This window comes from Sminthopsis crassicaudata, chromosome 6 (genome assembly GCF_048593235.1).
Source record: "Sminthopsis crassicaudata isolate SCR6 chromosome 6, ASM4859323v1, whole genome shotgun sequence".
Taxonomy (NCBI): Eukaryota; Metazoa; Chordata; class Mammalia; order Dasyuromorphia; family Dasyuridae; genus Sminthopsis; species Sminthopsis crassicaudata.
Window position 1 is genome coordinate 210549344 of NC_133622.1, and position 20818 is coordinate 210570161.

Here is a 20818-nt window from a genome sequence, read left to right on the forward strand (position 1 = left end):
ATGCTTCACACTCACTGCACATATGCTTAGTATTGATATTACTTCACTATGTATGATACCTTTGTCAATGAGCATTTATTAAGTTCTTACTATGTGCACTATGATAAGTACTGAGGATGAAAATAAGGGCGGGGGGGGGAATAAAAAATTCTCACCATAGTAACAAATTCTCTTAGAATTGGGGATCTCGGGTACAAAAGATACCCATCATCCATTCTCCCATCAAATAGCAAGTGCAGATTAACTCCCAGCAATCAGAAAGTCCGATAAAATGGAAGAGTAGGAAGAGTTTTAGATTTGGAAATAGAGGTCCTGGGTTCAGCTCTTTCTATCTGTATGACATTGGGTAAATCAGTTTTTGTATCTGTCAGTGTAAAGGGAGAGATTCCAATGACTAATCTCCAGACTTATTCTTACTCTAGTATTCCATAATGCTGAGAGATTCAGCTTAAATCACAACAGTTCACAACACAATAAGTTTCTTTTTATTCTCTTGTGTTGAGAGGTAATAGATGACTTTTCAATAACACTTTAAAGATGGGGAGCACATATTATATACTTTCTACCTTCATACCTTGAAATCACTTTTTCTTCCTTCCTTCCTTCCTTCCTTCCTTCCTTCCTTCCTTCCTTCCTTCCTTCCTTCCTTCCTTCCTTCCTTCCTTCCTTCCTTCCTTCCTTCCTTCCTTCCTTCCTTCCTTCCTTCCTTCCTTCCTTCCTTCCTTCCTTCCTTCCTTCCTTCCTTCCTTCCTTCCTTCCTTCCTTCCTTCCTTCCTTCTTTCCTTCCTTCCTTTCTTTCTTTCTTTCTTACTTTCCATGTTGTCTCTTCCAAGAGACCTTTCCTGATCTCCTCATCTGATAATGGCCTCTCTAAACTGTCTTGTGTGGTCTTTTATGTGTAAATTACTTGGTAATAACAACTAGCAGTTATGCACAATTTAAAAATAGAAAAGAATAGAATATAAAAATATATAAAAAGTAGTTAATCCTTACATTAAATATATATATGTATATATATACATATGTATGTATATATATACACATATATATAGTGTCTGTCTAACAGATTTTAAGCTCCTTGTGGATTATGGTAATTTATTTTTTTGTTTGTTTGTTTTTGTATTGCCAGAGCCTTTTGTAGGATCAGGCTTTATCAGCACTTGATAAAGACCTCTTAATTGATTTATTGAGCCATTTATGGATGGAAATATGACATCTATCATTCTTCCCACTTTACAGATGGGGAACCTGAAGCTTAATGAGATTAGCAAGTGCTAGAGGCAATATTTTGTGTCTAGAAATTTCCTGTCTGGTGCTCTTTCCCCTTTCTAGGGCAAGGCCTTTCCGAAAAAGAATGCCAAGGGTGGTAGCCATTTTCCCCTCCCACCTGGCTCCCTGAAAATTTATAATCTACAATTGGGGATTCAGGTACCTTGGGTCCCATGAATAGCAATCGTTTGCATTAAAATCCTTTCCATGAGCTTTGCACTCGCTTCACTGGTATTTAGAGAAAAATGCTTCCATGGCAACGGCCATAACAGATGGTGGTGGATCCGTCTCTAAGCTACCAAGGAGATATACTGCAGTGTTTCCCACTTTTGCATGTTTTATAATATCCAGAGGCCTGGGACAATCTTAGACTGACTGACTCATGTTTCAAGGGCAATCTTTTTAGTTTATCTTTCCCCTCAGTATATCATAAGGAACCTTCCCCGTCTTGACTTTTGTCTGTGGCCTATTTCTGATGAAATACAATGAGCCACAGTAGTATTTAATCTTTTTGGATAGAATAAAATCAAAATAAGACTTTTTGAACTTTTGATCCAAGGTCACAAACTTACCCAGAGGGAAAAGTCCTTTTTCTTCTTGGACACCTTCCCAAATATTTATTTGCTATTTATTTATCTATTGTGTTCCAATTCACGGCAGGTACAGTGAGTAGAGCAATTATAGCTTCTTGAGAACCTACAAACTTTGGCAAAAGTGATTATTTTTATTGCTTCTCCATCTCCAGCCTTCCCTACCTATCTGTCTTGTCCTGAATTCCAGGTACCAACAGTTTGATTGCTTAGCCCAATATGGCATCTTTCCTGAGTCTGCCCTCCCAGAGATATCACACATGACAAGACCTTTCTTCTGCCTATAGTTACCGTGCCCTCTCAGCAGCCAGTGGATTTCTTGGAATTCTTTGGAATGTTAGACTTTGCACAAATTTCAAAGCTAATTTTAGAAAGTGGTTTATATTGGCAGCCCAGTGTTAATGAACAACTCTGGTCATATTTACATACTTTGCTAGTTAAGAATATCTTCATTATTTCCTTCTTTCAACTTTATACTTAGATTGCATCTCACACTGTATCTGGATCACATATGACTTATGGCCCCAATAAATAACAACACTTAGGATTTCTTTAAGCTGTAATTAGTACATGATGCTGACCACTTTGGATGTTGTCCTGGCAGATTTGGGGACTGTGCAGTGTTGCCCATAAATTCAAATGGATTGTTTACCTGTACAGTGTTTGGAGAAAAACCTTGAACTGAATTTTAATTTGGAGGGAGACTGGATCAAAGGAGACATTGCCCCCTCTGATCTCATTCCAAATGAAGCTAGGAGTTTTGAATCAACATCTGATCCCTCTCTGTTCCTCAGCCCAGACGTCTTCCTGGGGTATAGATGAAAAGAGAGTGGCTCTCATCAGCTTTGTCAGGGATAATTTTGCATTTAATGGAATGTTATTAAAAAGTGTACTTGAGTTTTGAGGAATGTTTTTGGACACCTTCTGTGAGCAGTGAAGTCACTGTAGGGAAAAGAATCAAGAAAATTAAAGGTGCTATGCGTAAATAGCTGTTTAAAAAAAACTTTTAGATTCAATATTTTTTTAATTTTAATATTTTTAAGAACTACAGTGATAGCCCCATGATATTACTCAGTGCATGTCATCTCCACGCCAGGAGAAATAGCAATCAGTGTTCTTGTTGCCATATCTCTGTGGTCTGGTTAAACAGTTTAAATAAATTATCATGGATGAATTGGATCTTGTCACTGGATAGCTACACATGTTTCTGATGGACACCTATAAATAGTTTATATTGCATCAACTGGCAAACCTGAATTTGCAGAGAATATTTGACTTGGAGAGAAGAAGCCAAACCCCATAGGCTGAAAGTCAGATAAGCGGGGGGACAGCTAGATGTACAATGGATAGAGGACTAGGCCTGAAGTTCAAATCTGGCCTCTGATGCTTACTAGCAGTGTTTCCCTGGACAAGTCACTTAATCCTGTTTACCTCAGTTTCCTCATCTTTAAAATGAGCTGGAGAAGGAAATGTCAAATCACTCCAGTATCTCTGCCAAAGAAAAGTCTCAAAGATGTCACAAAGAGTCAGAAAATACACAGGCATCCCATTTTATACAGGATTTAACTATCCTGGGAATTGGGTATTGTTACTATACCCACTTTATAGAACTTGTATTTAAATGATTTGCTCAGAGTAAGTGTTCAAGGCACCTAACTTCCATTTCCATTTTCTGGAATAAGAGAGAAGTATTTGAACTTTTTGAAATGAGGGGACTGTTGAAATCTATAGTCCTAATACCAATATTCTTGCAATGTTAAAAGGTAAAATTTAATTTTTTTCATTTAAACTTTTTTTTTCTTTCTTCAATCTTTGCGCCTCCACTAAAAAGGAGAGGAGGAGGGTAGGACTTTTGTAACAAATATGTATGATTAGGTAAACTCATTGCCATATTTTCCATGTCCAAACATATATGCTTCCAAAATAATTCAGATGTTTACCTCATTCTTTATATTTAGTTCTTCATCATTCTGTCAGAAAGTGAATAATCTTCATTAATTGTTCATCTGGAATCATGGCCGGTCAGAACCTTGATCAGAATCATCAAATCTTTCAAAATTATTCTCACAATGAATAATTTTTAACAGTGTTGTTGTAACATAGAATATTCTTTTAATTCTGCTCACTTCACTCTGTTTCACTTCATGGGATACTTCATGTGTATTGTCTTCACACATTTCTCTGAAACTTAGTTTGAGAGGAACACTTAAGATCCACAGAGTTCAGGACCAGAAGTAAGAAACCAATATTCAAGATCATCCTTTATTGTTTAGAGGTTGGTATGGAATCGAAACAAGGCAGAAATGTTGGCTGTTGTCTAGATTGAATTTAATTTAGTCCCCCCCACCTTTTTGTCTGAAAGATTACTCCAGAACACCTTTCAGAGCTTTTTCTTGTCATCCTTTATTACTGCTTCCCTTCCTTACCATGTACGGGGTGTAGGAAGAATGGGTTGTAAGAAATTGTAGCAAGCATTTCCTCATTTGATGAGAAGGCAGCCATGGGGAGAAGGATGATAAATTTATAAAAATGAGGAAAGCATTGGGGTTATTTTCTTTCTGATAGATAGACTAACACTGTTGTATTTCACCAAATTCTGCCTCTTCTCAAAAAGGCAAAGTTCCCATGATGAGAGTTCATTTAAGGTGAGTCAGAGATAGACGCAGTTATAATTGCTCGCACTCTCATTAGTATCATATACTGAGCATATGGTCATGGAGCAGTGCCATGATTGCAGCCTTTTAAAATGACTTATTTAGTGAGTTTTCCACTCAATTGATGGATGGAGATGAACCTGTGACTTTATTGATATAAGGAATTCCTAGATAAGGAGGCTCACTGTTCTGACACAGATCAGCCCCTCCTCTGCAAGTTATTATATTGGAAAGATAGCTGCCCAAGGCACTGAGGAAGAAAATGAGTTTCCAGGGTCGTGCAGCCAGGAGGTGTCAGAGGTAATCCCTGAACTTGGGGCTTCCTGGATGTGTCAGGCCAGCTCAATGCTTATAGCTCTAAGCATTGCACTCCTGTTGCCTTTGAACTGAAAACATTTTAAATTGTTTTCTTGCTATCAAAGTAGAAGAAACTACTTACAGATTGCCAAGCATAAAAGACATATACTTCTTCCTTTTATCTTAAAATACCTTATATAGTCCTTATATATAAAGGACTTATAAATCCTTAGATCAAGATTGTCTGATCCAGAGAACAAGGGTGGAAATGTGGGAAACTGACTGCATGCAACACCGAAAGACAATTAATAAATTGCATCAGGGAGTTACCTACACTTCTATTGTAAACAGTAGTTTATATGAAACCCTATGAATTGATTGCTGGTCTCAGTTTGGGAAAATGGTGACTGAGTCTGGGTGTGAATAGCAAAACATTCTATTACAGGCTGCCAAACACGTTCATTTACCTATGACTCCCAATGCCTTTACTCGATAACTCATATTTGCATAGAGCTTTAACATACATTGATTCAAAAATATTCTAAATGGCTTGTGAAATACATACTGTAAGGTATTATCTCCATTTAAAGATAAAGAAACTGAGTTTATTAAGACATTTGCCCAAGAACTTAGAGCTAGCAAGTGGTCAAGCCTGGGCTTGGACCATGTCTCTTTCTACTACATCACTGTAGGTAGAACATCTTGCTTTATAATAATCAGAATCACAATAAGTCTTAACAATTGAAGCATAAACAAGACCTTTATTCATAAATGTGCTAATTATTCTTCCCTGCTGCTGTCCATTAGCATGTGTTTGAGCTCTAGGGGTGACATCAGCACTCCTAGGATTTGAGGGCATCTGAGAAGCCTCCTGCCCCATTGCTGGTGGGTCCCTGCTTGACAGGGTGAGGGAACATAAAGACAGATGGGGATGAGAAATTGTAGCCCTCCCCAGTCAGCTGCAATGCCTGCTATTCTGGGAATTTTGTGAGTAAACATTGCCTAGATACCAGCTGGAACCTCCAGTTACCATTTTTACATTTCACCGCCTGTCTCAGTGACTGGAAATTTCTGCCAACGCGGGCTAGTGGACTAATCTTTCCTCACCTCCAACTTATTTGGCAACCTAGCACATTTTCAGGACCACACTGGAGGCAATGATCAAGGCAAGATTGCCAGTTCCACATTGGTTATTCTTGGCAGCCTGGGGAGTTGCAGGGCTGTGACTCTGGGAGCCAGTGACTGGTTGGGTAACCTCCTATGCTAGGACAAAGAAGAATCACTCACCTTCATCTATGGATTAGGAAGGGATTTTGGTTTATTTGTTTATTTAATGTTGGTACACTTTCCTTGTTAAGAATCTAAGCTAATAAGTCAATTTAATTTAATTTTTAAAAATAAAAAGAATTCAAATTGGTGCTTAAAGGACTTTCCTTGTTAAGAATCTAAGCTAATAAGTCAATTTAATTTAATTTTTAAAAATAAAAAGAATTCAAATTGGTGCTTAAAGGACTTTCCTTGTTAAGACGCTAAGCTAATAAGTCAATAAGTCAATTTAATTTAATTTTTAAAAATAAAAAGAATTCAAATGGGGCTTAAAGGACTCTTTTTGTTACAGTGACATAATGTAATATGAAAAAACCTTTATTGAATGTCTGTTCTCTGTTGTTTTTCCCCCCTAGATTGAAAACATAGATGCCTGCCTGAATTTCCTGGCAGCTAAGGGAATAAACATACAGGGTCTGTCTGCAGAAGGTGAGTCAGAGCTGTCATTAATAAAAATCCATTTTATTGATTGGAAATCTCCCCAACTCCAACCTCTGTTGAAAATGATTGTGATGGAATTAATACTGGGTATATTCATGGACTGTCCTAATTTTGATTTTCCTTCAGTAAAAGTGATGGCAGAATGGGAAAATATCTACCTCAATTTTGAGAGTTAACTTTTTTTTTGGTAAACAATCCATCATATTTTAAGCAAAATCACTATGAGAATGAAAGCATCATCAACCGTCCCAGGAAACTTGCAGATTCCTGGCAAAACAGGCTGAGCAGGAAGTAGTGAGCTTATTTGGAAGATCATGAAATCATAGATTTAGAGTTGACATTCCGGCATGGTGCAACTTTGTGTTTTTGTTCAACTGTTTATACTCGGTTTACCTGTTGTTTACACCTTCTGCTAATTATGAGATTAGGCATCTACTACAGAATAAATTCAAAACCTTACAACTCCCGAGGGAAAGAAAGAAATGACCCTTTCTATATTCATTCCTTTCCACTAGAAAAATAAGGAGTTTTACTTGGCCATTTGAAAATGGTGCATGTTATCTTAATGAGATGCAACATTAAAAAAAAAAAAGTCTTGATTAGTTTTTAATTAACCTAAATCAGCTGGCTAATTAGTACATTAGTGTAAGCTAATGGCTTGTGGTTAAATTAGGTATTGGTTGAGGGATAACTGGCCAGAATTTTCACCTTTTCTGAACCACATAGCCATGGAAGACTTCACTTTCCCTTGTGTTTATAAATAGGAGCAGCTGCCAGTTTCTGAAGCTGCCCTAGGCCACCGCCAACTCCCCAAACTCATTATGTAACACCTGCCTCTAGTTTTCACCAAACAGGTAATTGGATTTGGAATCTGGGTGATTAGTGAAGCTGCTTTCCGGAAATGATGAGTGTCAATATCTTCTGGGGATCATAAAGAATGGGGTAGAGAGAGATCAATCACTAGATGAAAATAAGTTGAAGGGAATGAATGTATTGCCGGTAAGTTTGCAAACATAGCAAAATCCTGTTGGGGAAGGCCTACTTCCTTGCCTTTGTGTTGTGATGTGTTCAATGCTCTTCTAGATGGGAATACAGAGAAATGAGACCTAAGCCCATTGGCATGTGGGGGACATATGTATTTAAGGCAGAGAGTGGAGGAAATGAAAATTCCCTTTCAGAGTAACATATTATTTCCTCCTTCCAAAAGCAGATGTTTTGTTAATGCATGGGTAGGAATTGGGAGGTTTATTGTCAGCAAATTTTCTTCAAAGTAACTCAGAGTGATTTATCATTGTTCTGGGTTTGAGAAAGTGATTTCTGAGGCTGGAGAGGTGATTCTGGCCAGTCTATTCCTTTACATGTAGCAGTAAATGCTCTCTGATTTGAGGGTTATGTGCCAGTGAAAGCAGATCCCAACTTTCCTATGTGAGTGGATTTTATTGAAGATGTTAGAAAAGGGTGATGGAATATAGCTGTTGGTAATGTTACTGTTGGACTTCCTTTCTAATACATACATATAGATAGAGATAGAGATAGAGATAGAGATAGATAGATGTTATATGTAAAAAGATATATATGGAATAAGAAAGATATTGAAACCTTCTCTGGCCTTGATGGTTTAGAGAGTACGGATAAGCCAGGGTCCAAGTGTGCGAGACCATGGATTGTCTTTCTTAATTGTTGATCAGGTTTTTTTGGACAGCTCTCCCTGGGCACACATTCAACACCTTAGATATTGGTACAATCAGATGGCTGTTATCTGCCTCTTGCTCATACTCAGTCTAATGATGGCGTTGAAGAGAATTTATTGCTATCTTAAGTTGAAGGAGGTTTGGGGGGAGGAGGAGGGAAAGGAGAGTGGTAAGCAGAGTCTGGGCCATAACGCTTCTTATGAAAGATACAAAGAAGGGGGAAATACTATTGAATTTAAATGGTTAAATTAAGAAATTACAAGCGGTTTGTAATTTTCTCTGACATACCTCAGAGAAAACTTTTAACACATAAGTGGGGGGAAGGCTATAATAGATTATGCCTAAATATAATATGGTCCTTTACTTTTACGGGCAGGAATCTTACATCAGTGATTTTTCTGATTACAAGGGGGTCATAACAGTAATATAAAGTGTTGGCCAATAAAAAAAAAAAAGTTATTTACCAAGAATGACTGAGACATTCTTGCATTTTACATTCCTGACATGTCCAGAGATTATATACTAGTTAAACCCTTTGTTTCACAGATAAGGAAATGGAGGTTTTAAAAGTCAGTTTTTTAAGTGCACATTTGGGTGGACAGGATTAGGCAAAAGCTAGTTTACTGGAGATACAAGAGTTGATTTCAACAGTAGACTGCAAGCACGGCATGAGTCAACCATGTGACACAGAAACAAATAAATCTACTGGCATCCCAGGCTTGATTAATCGAGCCATAGTGTCCTGAAAGATGCATATGATGGTCTGATGGTCCTGTTGCCCTTTTGGGTTCAGTCTGGGCAACATGTTTTAAGAAAGCTATTGAAACCTAAAATTGGATTTAGTAAGCATTTATTAGGGTCCTAGGTGTTACAAATGTGGAGAAGGGTTCGTGTTGATTTTTTTTTTAAGGGAAAAGAATAGACTCTATAAGTTCTACATTAGTAAGCTTTGTTTTCCTTCCTAACAAAATTCTAGAACATGTTATTAAAGGGATGGCTAAAGAGTGACAATGAAAAGAAAAACAAAAGGTAGAAGTGAAGAAACTTCAAGAGCAAGTCATAGAAGCAAAGAATTTCAGAGATGGAAAAGATTATATTAGTCATCTAGTTTTTGTTTGTTTTGTCTTTTAGCTTGAATCAAGATTAAATTTGTCTCTTTGAAAATTTGTAACATTTCTTCTAGTCCCAATCTTGAGTGCTAAGCACCAGCCTATTTCTTCTTCCGTTAAATCGCCCTTGAGATTCTAGAGGGAAATGATCTTGTCCCCTTCCTCCCTAATCTTTTCTTATTTGTTTGTTTTAGCTGATCCTCCTATGACATCATCTTTAAGCACTTCACCTCCTAGGAGTCCTCCCCTTAGACCTTCTCCATGTTAAATGCATCCTTTTGAAAAGGTGACATGGAGGAATATTTAGTTCCTGATGTGACCTGATCTGGACAGAACAAAGTTAAACTGTTACTTCTTTATTTATGACTTATAACAAAGCCCAAGATAACATTAGATTTCTTGATTATTGTATCACTTGGTGACTCATATTGAGCTTGTAGTCCACTATGATTCTCAGCTCTTCTTTATTCAGATGAACTGCTGCCAAGTTCAACCTTGATGCTTCTTTTTTTTTTTCTAGTTGACTTACTAGGTGAGAAGATCAGGGAAATGTTGAAGATATCACGTTTGTCTATGACCCTGGGCAAGTCACTTAATCCTATTTTCTTCCATTTCCTCATCTATCAAATGAACTAGAGAAGGAAATGGCAAATTACTCAAGCATCTTTGCCAAGAAAACCCCAAATAGGGACATGACTGAAATAGACCAAATAATTATAATAATAAACAGTGGATGAAGATATGTGGAGGAATACAACTAGCTGGATTGAAACATGATTGAACAGTCAAGCCCAAATGAGTAATATTAAATGATTTAATGTTAACTTGAAAGGCGGTCCACTGTTGAATGGTCCTCATTATCTGTATTTGAACCTGTGCTATATATTGTTTTTATCAATGATTTGAATAAAGCATGAAAGCATACTTCTCACATTTTCATATAATACAAAGCTAGAAAAGATAGCTAATGCGTATAACGTGTATAATGTGTATATCAGAATCTAAAAGATCTTTTAATGCTAGAATATTGTTATGATTCTAATTAAGGTGAAATTTTTAAGGCTAAATATAAAATTTCAAAATCTGGCTTCAAAGAAATGAAACTCCTGAGAACAGGATACAGGAGGTTCCTCCGATTTTTTTTTTTTTTTTTTTTTTTGAGTACTACAAAGTCATCACTATGGTAATGGTGGTCAAAGTAATAAATTTGATGGCTTAATATCTAAGACTTGATACATAATACTCCTATTGGATCCTTACCTGGTTAGTTCATATTTGGAATAGTATGTTCAAATCTATTTGTTGTTGTTGAAGTATATTTACAAATAATTTCTACGGAAATGTTATAATGTAAGCTCTTTTTGGGTAAGAATGATTTAATTCTTAATTTGTATCCCCAGTACCTAATATAATGCTTAGCACATAGTAGGTGCTTGTTAAGTGCTTGTTGTTTGACTTTTAAATTTTAGGAATGAGTGATTGGGATGCTGAAGGCCCTCAAAAGTATTCATTGTGAGAATTCCTTGAAGGTTGAATGTTTAACCTAAAGAAGAAAGGGCTTGAAAGCTGCCTTCAATCATTGGAAGGCCATCATGTGGATATGGGATTAGTCCTTTCTGGTTTTATGCCCTAGAAGGTAGAACCAGAATCAGTGGGTCAACATTAAAGACTGATGTTGCTTGATGTAAGGAAAGACTTCCTAACAATGAGATCCATCCAAAAGTGTAAAAGACTGCCTCTGGGAATTAAGGGAGGTCTTCACGTAGAGGCTGGAAAACCATTTATCAGAAAAGTTGTAAAGTTTTTTTGTTTAAGTAAGGGATGGTCTGTGTAGATGGTCTCTGAGAACCCACTTACTTCCTTTCTTTCTGTAATCCTGGATGACTGCCTTCTTCTTGGCCCCAGGGGACAGAAGTGTGAGCAATGTGTAGAAATTGAACCCAAGTAGCTTTTGGCTTGACATAAAGAAAAATCTCCTAATGTTTAGAATTGTCCAAAAATAGAGGAGGTGCTGGATTCTCGATCAGGGAATATCTTCAATTGAAAAACCACATGTTGGGGATATTATAAAGGGAATTCTTTAGCTTTTGATTGGCTAAGTGACCTTTAAAGACTTTTCTATTTTGTTCATTTTGTGAGGTTATGGACTATTCAGGATCACAGAGCTAGTAAGTAAATAGCAGTCAGAATCTGAATTTATATCTTCTGTCTCTTAGTCCACAGCCCCCCCCTTTTATCTCTCATTTTCCTCCCCTTCCCTTCCTTTTCCTTCCCTTCTAATTTTCCCTTCCTTTTAATTTTCCTTTCTCTTATAATTTTTCTCTTCCTTCTCTTCTCTTCCCTTCTCTCTCCTGTCTCTCCTCTCTCTCTGTCTCTTTGTCTCTCAGCAGATAAATAAATCTATCTTTATGTGTGCTCTGTGTGTGTATGTGTGTGTGTATATTCACAGCCAAATAAATAAAAATAATTTCTTTTTATTTGTGTGGCCAGAGAACTAACAGTATTGTAGCCTAAGTTTTAACCTGCTAAGAGATAAGAAGAGTGATATCGAGGAAAGAACTTTAGATTCAGTCAGAGAACCTGAGTTCAAGTTTCAGCTTTTCCACTTTCTATGAACTTGAGCAAGTCATTTAGCTTCAGTTTCTCCCTGTGTAAAGGAGGGGATGGGATGACATGGTTCCTGAGTTCCTTCCAGCTCTAAATCTAGAATCTTCCTAATTTTTTTTTTAATATGGATTATGGCCTTTGAGAAAAGAATTCTCCAGAATATTGATCGGGATGGTAGTGATTTACATTCTTACGATGTACTTTTTCCTTACATTTCTAGCCATCCCCATAGAGGTAAGAAAAAAGTTATAGGACTTTGTGAGGTTGATTTTTTTTTTTTTTTTAATGTATTTTCACATTTTTAGGAACAGCTAGGTGGCACCATAGTACATAGAGCACCAGATCTGGAGTCAGGAAGAAATTCATCTTCCTAAGTTCAAATCTAGCCTCAGACACTTATTAGCTGGACAACCGTGGACAAGTCACCTAACCCTGTTTACCTCAGTTTCCTTATCTGTAAAATGAACTGGAGAAGGAAATGGCAAATCACTCCAGTTTCTTTGCCAAGAAAACCTCAAATGAGGTCACAGAGTCAACAGCAACAACAAAAATGTATTTTATTCTGTTTCATTGGTTTTATTTTATTTGGGGAGTTTATTATTTGTTCTATTCCTTATTGGAGATGAAATCAACAGATCAGATTTTAGAAACTCATAAAGGTACATACACCTCCGCCCTTTCCCAGTGATTAAAACTGCCAGCCAGATAAGAGTATTTACATTTCTTCTTGTAAGCATTTCAAATGAGTTGAGGTCCTGTGTCTGCTTGTCTTTTAGGGCACCTAGCCATTGTTCCAGGACCTATATAACACAGCTCTGAGAGTGCTCAGCAAAGGATATGGACTGTGGGACCAGATAGATTCCATTTATGATCTCAACATGTGGTCAGCTCCTGTACTGTGGGAGCAGAAGTACCAGTTTGGGAGTCAGGGCTTAAATCCCATAGGATTGACCCTTTGGACAAATGACTTAATTTTCTTATAAAATGAGGAAATGAGTTAGATATTATCCTTTGACTCTCCCTACTCAACCAGATCATCAAAGGTTAAAAAAGGACTAGAAGTAAGAAGGTCAGCTCCTGATAATGTAGTGACTTCAACAGGTACATGGTGGTCCAGAAGTCTTAGTGTAGTGAACAACCACTGCATTGTAACATTTTTCTGAGCTGGACAATATTCCCCTCCTACCTCACCCTCCTCCCCCAAGAGGAAAAGAGGCTGGTCTGGTTGGTCAGTCCCTGGTGATCCCATCCTATTTCTAAGATCGATCCCAGTTTGAACATTATCCTTTTTAGCAGGGATTCTTCTTAAACTTTTCCCACTCCTACTCCTTTTCACCTGAGAAATTTTTACACTTGGATAGATGGATACATAACACAGGTATACAAACCAAAAAGTTACTGAAAATAATAATCATAATTTTACAACCCCCACATTCAATTATAAGACCCCATGTAGGGCTGACACCCACAGTTTAAGAAGCCGGGCTTTATAGGAAATTTATAAATTACAACCAATCAGCAAGGCAGGCAGAACTCAAAAAGGAATTAGGCTATAGTAAAGTATGATTTGTGATTAAAGCAGAACTCTATGCTTCTTGACAAACGTTTGCCTCCTAGTTAAAAAAATTTCTTCATTGTGAATAGGGATTGTTTCTTTCTTCATAGTCGAATCCCTTGCACCTAGCACAGTGCCTGGCAATAGTAGGTACTTAATAAATATCTATTGATTTACTAATTGATTCTCTTCCCCTTTTTGTCTTCTGCTTTATAAAAGGGGGAAACAAGGAGGGAAAAACTCAGTGGTGATATCCTAAATTAATAAGGAGATATGAAATTAGGGATTGTTTCATTCTTCATATTTGAATCCACAGCACCCAGCACAGTGCCTGGCACTTAATAAATACTTAGTAAATATCTATTGCTTGACTAATTGAATCTGTTCCCCTCTTACCTTCTACTTTATGAAAGGAGAAAACAACCACTGGCTAAATCCTAAAATAAAAAGGAGATATGAGGTTATTTATTCATGATTTTACATATATATATATATATATATATATATATATAAAATTAGAAATGTCAGCTCTAAAGAGTGGACAAATTAGAATAGATGTGACTTTTTTTTAGAATAATAAATCTGTAAAGCATCTTAAGAGATGGAGCTTACTTTGAACTTAAGGATGCTTTGGCCCAAAAGAACAAATTATTCGTCTTATATAGAACTAGCAGATCAAGAAATTACACACAAAAAAAAAAAAAAAAGAGAGAGAGAGAAAGAAAGAAAGAAAGAATATAGAATCATGCATCTATAAATGGAAGGAAGCATGGATCATATAGTGTAACCCCTTTATTTTCCAAGAAACATAGGCCTGGAGGAATGAAGTGATATGCCCAAGGTTAATCAGATAGCAATTAATCAACAAGTACTTACAAGTGCTTGATATGTTCCAGGAACAGAGCTGAATACCAAGGATACAAGGGGGAGAAAGGTAACAGCCCATATCCTATAGGAGTTTGTATTCTAATGGAGGAGACAGCTTATAAATAAATAAGAAAAAAAGGAAGATAACTGCAGAGGTGAAGGCTTAAATGACTAGAAGAAGGCCTGGCATTGTAGCTAAACAAAATAAGGGGTAACGAGAGGCAGAAATGAGAAGACAGTGCATTTCAGGCATAGGAGGGACAAATTGAAGGGGCAGTCTGAAAACTCAGAGATTTGAACCCAGGTCCTATAAATTGGGGGTGTCAAACTCAAACTCAAAAAAAAAAAAAAAAAAAAAGAATCCCTATAGACCACCTATTGAGGTAGAAAACCACAAATTAGCTTTACCTGTGTTTTATTCTATTTTTATGAATTGTTAAAAAAAAAAAAAAAAAAGTTACCAGTTCTGCTTTAATCTGATTTGAGCTATATTCACATAATTTTGAACCCTATGTTCTCACTCTAAATCTAATGTCCTTTTCTATTCACCAAACTCCCTGTCCCCAATTTGAATCAGAGGTTGACTACACTCATCTGGAGGTACAAGCTAATAATAATCATAGCTAATACTGATTTGGTGCTCTTAACATTATATTTATGTTTATAATAAATATATTTTATATAATTATAATAATTTATAGTATATTTATAACAAATATTATCTCACTATTTCCTCAAAACAACATTTCTCCTACTACCATCACTACCACCACCATCACTACTACTATGAGGGGTATCTCGATGAAATTAGGGTTAATTGAGGTCTAGCAGCCCAAGAGTTCTCTGAAAAGGAATTTACAGACCTGAAAACCTAGATTAATAAAATAGGTTTATTGTAGGGGTTTGGAAGTAAGGTTAAAGGTAGAAAGATGCCAGGGCCAGGGCTGGCACCAGGTGGACAGGAACCCTTGCCATGACCAGCGTAAGGATGTCATGTTTGGGGCTCCTGCAAAGAGTGGGTTCCAGTTTCCTTCTTTTTATAATGGGGGCTTTTGGTAATCTTGAAAGGGGCCCATGGGTGGAGTGCCAGATTGGCTTCTGGCTGGTTTCAGCCAGGGTTAGAATTTGAATAGAATTCAATGAGTTTTTAGATAAGAAACTGTTTGTGCTGGGGGTGGGGGTGGGGGAAACCTGAGCAGATCATTAGAGTGGGGGCTGGGGCAGCCCAAGTTAGCTCAGATCCAGTGGGGGCTGGGAAAGCCCGGATATCTCCCATTGGGATTCAAGGGGGCTGGGAATTAGAAAGGAATCTTAACGCACATTACCACTACCACTACTACACCTAACATTGATATAGTGCTTATTTTGTGTCAGGCACAGTACTAAGCATTTTACAGTTATCTCATTTGATATTTTGAACCCTAGGGGCAAGGTGCTATTATTATCCTCATTTTACAAATAAGACTGAGGCACACAGAGATAAAGTGATTTTCCCAGGGTCACACAGCTAGTCTGTATTTGAATTCAAATTCAATACTCTATCTGCTTATCTGCTTCCTCCTTCTGACCAATGGATGTTCTTTCCGGTGGAAGAGGAAGCAAAGGCTTGGGGATCAGAGCTCTGTCCCTCCTCTCTTGTGCTAGGTACAGTTTCCCATGTTCTATGGGTTCAAGACCAGAAATCAGAGCATTATATGAACAGTTGTCCCTAGCTGAGTTTTCACCTTTCATCATATTTGTAAGTCTCTACTAGAAAATTCAGCAAGAAGTAGCTGTTTCTTGCAAATTCAAAATAGTGCATCCCTAATGACAGAAATAATGAAGGCTGGAAAGGGAAAAATTAGGCAGTATAGCAGTCAGGTGGCCAAACAATTAACAGGCTTCTATATACTCAAGAAGGGAACTTTCTCCTGTGTGTTGTCTCCTTTCCCATACCCCCTTCAATCAAACCCAACCTTGGACACCTTTAAGAGATTTGGAGTAAAGGAAGCTGCAACAGGAAGTAATCCAGACTCTTAATCAGCAAATCACATCAGGGTTTGAGTACAATGGCAAGCTGCCACATCATTCTCTAATGAATAAGTGAGCAAGAAGAGGGGTCTGGTGTAAACATGTGGTCTCCTCTTGAAAGGAGTTCATTCATATATGTATTCCCATCACTACCCCCATCCTACTCACTTATTTCTTGAGGGAAGATGCAAACTGCTCTTCAGGCATGGTTCCCTGTTCACTAGGATCAGAAATCAATTTCCTTACCATTTATTTCCCTTTGGGGAGAGAAAAACCTTCTGCGACCTGTTTTTTTTCCTCATTTCCCTACCTCCCCCCCATATGGTTGGCCTCTACTAGATTGGAACCAAAAGGAATTAACCCTCCTTTTCCTAGGAGCCCCATTCTTGTTTTGTTCTTCCTGTTGGGTGGCCCAGCCCCAATGGGTGAGCTTTTTGAGGTCAAGTGCAAAACTCATCTATCAGATGTCTGGTTTTCACTGAGAGGGAATTGCTTAAGGAACAAAAATCACTTGCTTTCATTTGCCTCTGTCTGTTAACAAATATTTTATTCCTGCTCTGTTTCTTGTTAGGAGCAGCTTGAAGGAGGGATTTATTATCTGAAAATAAATGCATTGCACTGTGAGATTCTTTTTTCTCCCTTTTTTCTTAGTTTCCTCTTCCCTTGCTCCCCTTTTAGAAATATAAAAAAAAAATTAAATTTTAGGCCAGTTCTTAAGAAAATGTTGAATATAAGAGAATTGTTCCCTGAGAACAAAGAATTTCTTTGACAGCTACCCCAATATAAATTGTATGAAACTTGAGTTCAGGTTTACCTCAGATGTTTGCTGCCCTTGTGAACTTGAGAAGCTCACTTTGTCTCCATGGCCCTCAGTTTCCCCATTTGTCAAAAGAATGAATTAGACTAGGCTTTTGAGTTCCAGAACTATGTTCCTTTGATCTAAAATAAAGAACAGAACATGGATGAGTATTGAGCAAGAGCCAGATTAAAATTAATAGAATTGTACTTCTGGTACCAAGGTAGCAGAGTGAGGAAGGAACCCTTGGAAGCCCTCCTGAAATTTCCTCTAAACAATGAGAAAACTGCCTCAAAATTGATCTAGGAACAGAGAAGCAGCTTACCAGCCTAGCAGAAAAGATCTGTCTCAATGGGGGGATCATGGTCTAAGAGCAGCATCAACAACAGTAGTCAACCTCACAGAAGGGGACCAACAGAAGAACTCTAAGTCTGGGCAAACCACCAGTGAGCAAGTCCCCAGTTTCTGCAAACTTAGGAGGCAGCCTCCTAGGCAAGTGAGCAAGATGTACAGCAAGGTCCCATCCCCAAGGTCTTGATCCCAGTAGTGACCAGTAGGAAAGCCCCTCCCTCAGGCTGTTCAAACAGCAATACCCTGACTCTGGGACTTACCAGCAGAAAGGCCCTGTTTTCATAGCAAGTCAGTAGCAGGGCCCAACTCCTTGGATAGTCCAGCAACTTGACACCATACCCAGAAGAAGACAATAGAGCGATTCCTTCCCTCAGGACAAGCCAGAAGAGAAGCCTTCCTTCCAGAGAAAGAAAGCAGCTCTGCCCTGAAGCCCAGTGAAAGCTAGCAGTAGGACCCAGAGCTCCAACACAAAAAGCTTGGGATAGTGCAGGACCAGAGCCCAACTCTCACATAAAAACACTAAGTCACAAAAAAGATAGAAAAAAGGACAAAAAAGCAAGCAAACAAACAAAAAAAAGAGCTTGACTATAGAAAGTTACTGTGATGAAGAGGAAAAAAGCATCAAAAGGACTAATTGTTAAGTCTCAAAGAAAAATATAATTTGGCCTTAGGCCCAAATTGAATCCTTGGAAGAGGATTTTGAAAAGCAAATTAGACAAGTAAAAGAAAAATTGGGGAGAAGAGAAATGACAGTATTGCAAGAGAATCATGACAATAGTGTCAATAACATGGGAAAAGTTATATAAAAATTTACTGAAGAAAATAATTCCCTAAAAAATAGAATTGGCCAAATGGGGGGAGGGGGAGTAAGTACAAAAACTCACCAAAGAAAATTATTCCTTAAAAATTAAAATTGAACAAGTAGAAAGTAATGACATGAAATATTAAGATACAATAAAGCAAAATAATTTTTTTAAATGAGGAAAGAAAGAAGATATGGAATTTCTCATTAAAAAAATAAAATAAAATAACTGACCTATAAAATAGATCCAGAAGAGACAATATAAGAATTATTGGACTTCCTGAAAGCCATGATTAGAAAAAAATTTTCAAATTATTAAGGAAAGTTTTCTGATATAGTAGAGCTAGAGGGCAAAATAGAAATTTAGAGTATCCATTGATCATCACTTGAAAGAGTTCCGGAAATGAAAACTCCCAGGAACATTGTAACCAAATTTCAGAGCTCAGGGATCAAGGAGAAAGTGTTGCAAGTGGCCAAAAAGAAACAATTCAAATATCATGGAGCTATGTCAGGATTAATAGGATTTGGCAGCTTCCATATTAAAAACCTGTAGGGCTTGGAATATAATAAACCAAAAGGAAAATGAATTAGGATTACAATCAAGGATCATCTACCAGCAAAATTGAATCTTTGGGGGGAGGGAAAATGAGAATAAGAATGAACATTTAACAAAATAAAGGACTTTCAATCATTTCTAATTAAAAGCCCAGAGATTAATATAAAGATTGACCTCCAAATACAAGTCTTTAAAAACTCATAAAAAGATTTTTAAAAAGAAATAAGAAAGAGAAAATATAAAAATTCAGTAAGGTTAAGTTATTTATTTATATGTCTATATAGTAAGATAATATTTGTAATTTGTAACTTTATTTTGTTAAGAGTAATTAAAAGGAATATACATAGACAGAGGTTTTGAACAAAGATGACTTAGATTGGATAATACCTCACAAAAAACAGAATAAAGGGGTGAGAGAAGATTGTATTGGAAGGGAGGGGAGATTGAGTGAAATAAATTATCCCACATAGGAGACATAAAAAAGTAGTGTTTTGGAGGAGGAAATTTAAATGGGGAGAAGTGCAGGCAAAGCTTAAACCTTACTTTCATCAAAATTGGCTCAGAGAAGGAATAATGTACACACTTGGTTGGATATAGAAATCTATCTTACTCTAAAAGTAGGTAAAGGAGGAGAGGGAACTTATAAAAGGAAGGATATATTGGGAAGACAATGAGCAGAAGAAAAACACTTTTAAGGAAGGAAAATGTGGGCTGTAAGAGAGAGAGAGATAAATAGGTGAAAATAGAACAGAGGGAAATACACAATTATCATAACTATAAATGTGAATGGGACTAACTCACTTATAAAACAGAAGAGGATAACAGAATCTTATGTTGTTTAAAAGAAATGCATTTAAAGCAGAAAAATATGAACTAGGTAAAAATAAGGGACTGATTCTCCAAATGATAAATGGTCAAAGGATATAATCAGACAATTTTCAGATGAAGAAATTAAAACCATTTACAGTCATATGAAAAATTCTCTAAATCATTATTGATTAGAGAAATGCAAATTAAATCAACTCTGAGGTACCATTATACGCCTTTCAGACTGCTAAGATGAATGTTGGAAAGGATGTGGGAAAACTGGGACACTAAAACATTACTGATGGAGTTGTGGACTGATCCAACCATTTTGGAGAGCAATTTGGAACTGTGCCCAAAGAGGTATCAGACTGGTGCATACCCTTTGATCCAGCAGTGTCTCTACAGGGACTGTATCCCAAAGAGAGCATAAAAAAGGGAAAAGAATATGTATGTAAAAAAAATGTTTGTAGTAGTCCTTTTTGTAGCAGCAAGGAAATGGAAATTGAGTGGATGTTCATCAGTTGGAAAATGGCTGAATAAGTTATGTACATGAATGTTATGGAATGTCATTGTTCTATAAGAAACAATCAGCAGGAAGATTTCAAAGAGGACTGGAGAGACTTGCATAAACTGATGCTAAGTGAAGTGAGTAGACCCAGAACATTGTATATAGCAATAGCAAGATTATATGATGATCAATTCTGATGGATATGGCTCTTTTCAACAGCGAGATGATTCAGGCCAGTTCCAAAAATCAAGTGATGAAGAGAACCTTCTGCACCCAGATAAAGGACTATGGGGACTGAGTGTGAATAAGAACATACAATTTTCACTTTTGTTGTTGTTTGTTTGCATTTTGTTTTCTTTCTAATTTTTTCCCTTTTTGAGCTGATTTTTCTTGCACAGTATAATTGTGGAAATATGTATAAAATAATTGCACATGTTTAATATATATTAGAATCCTTGCACAGTTGTTGAGGCACATATATAAGGCACAGGGTTGAGAGGAGGGAAAAATTTTGGATCACAAGGAATTGCAAAAGTCAATGTTGAAAATAATATATGCACATATTTTGAAAATAAAAAGCTT

At 37.0% G+C, this 20818-nt stretch overlaps 1 protein-coding gene across 2 annotated transcripts in view; it reads left to right on the plus strand.

Annotated features, from left to right (window-relative positions):
* The window catches only part of NAV2 (neuron navigator 2), a 459603-nt gene that overhangs the window by 152217 nt on the left and 286568 nt on the right, over positions 1–20818 (plus strand). For both annotated transcript variants that reach the window (XM_074273796.1, XM_074273797.1), the window contains exon 4: positions 6493–6565. In XM_074273796.1, coding sequence (XP_074129897.1) covers positions 6493–6565 — 73 coding nt within the window. The remainder of the gene's footprint in view (positions 1–6492; positions 6566–20818) is intronic.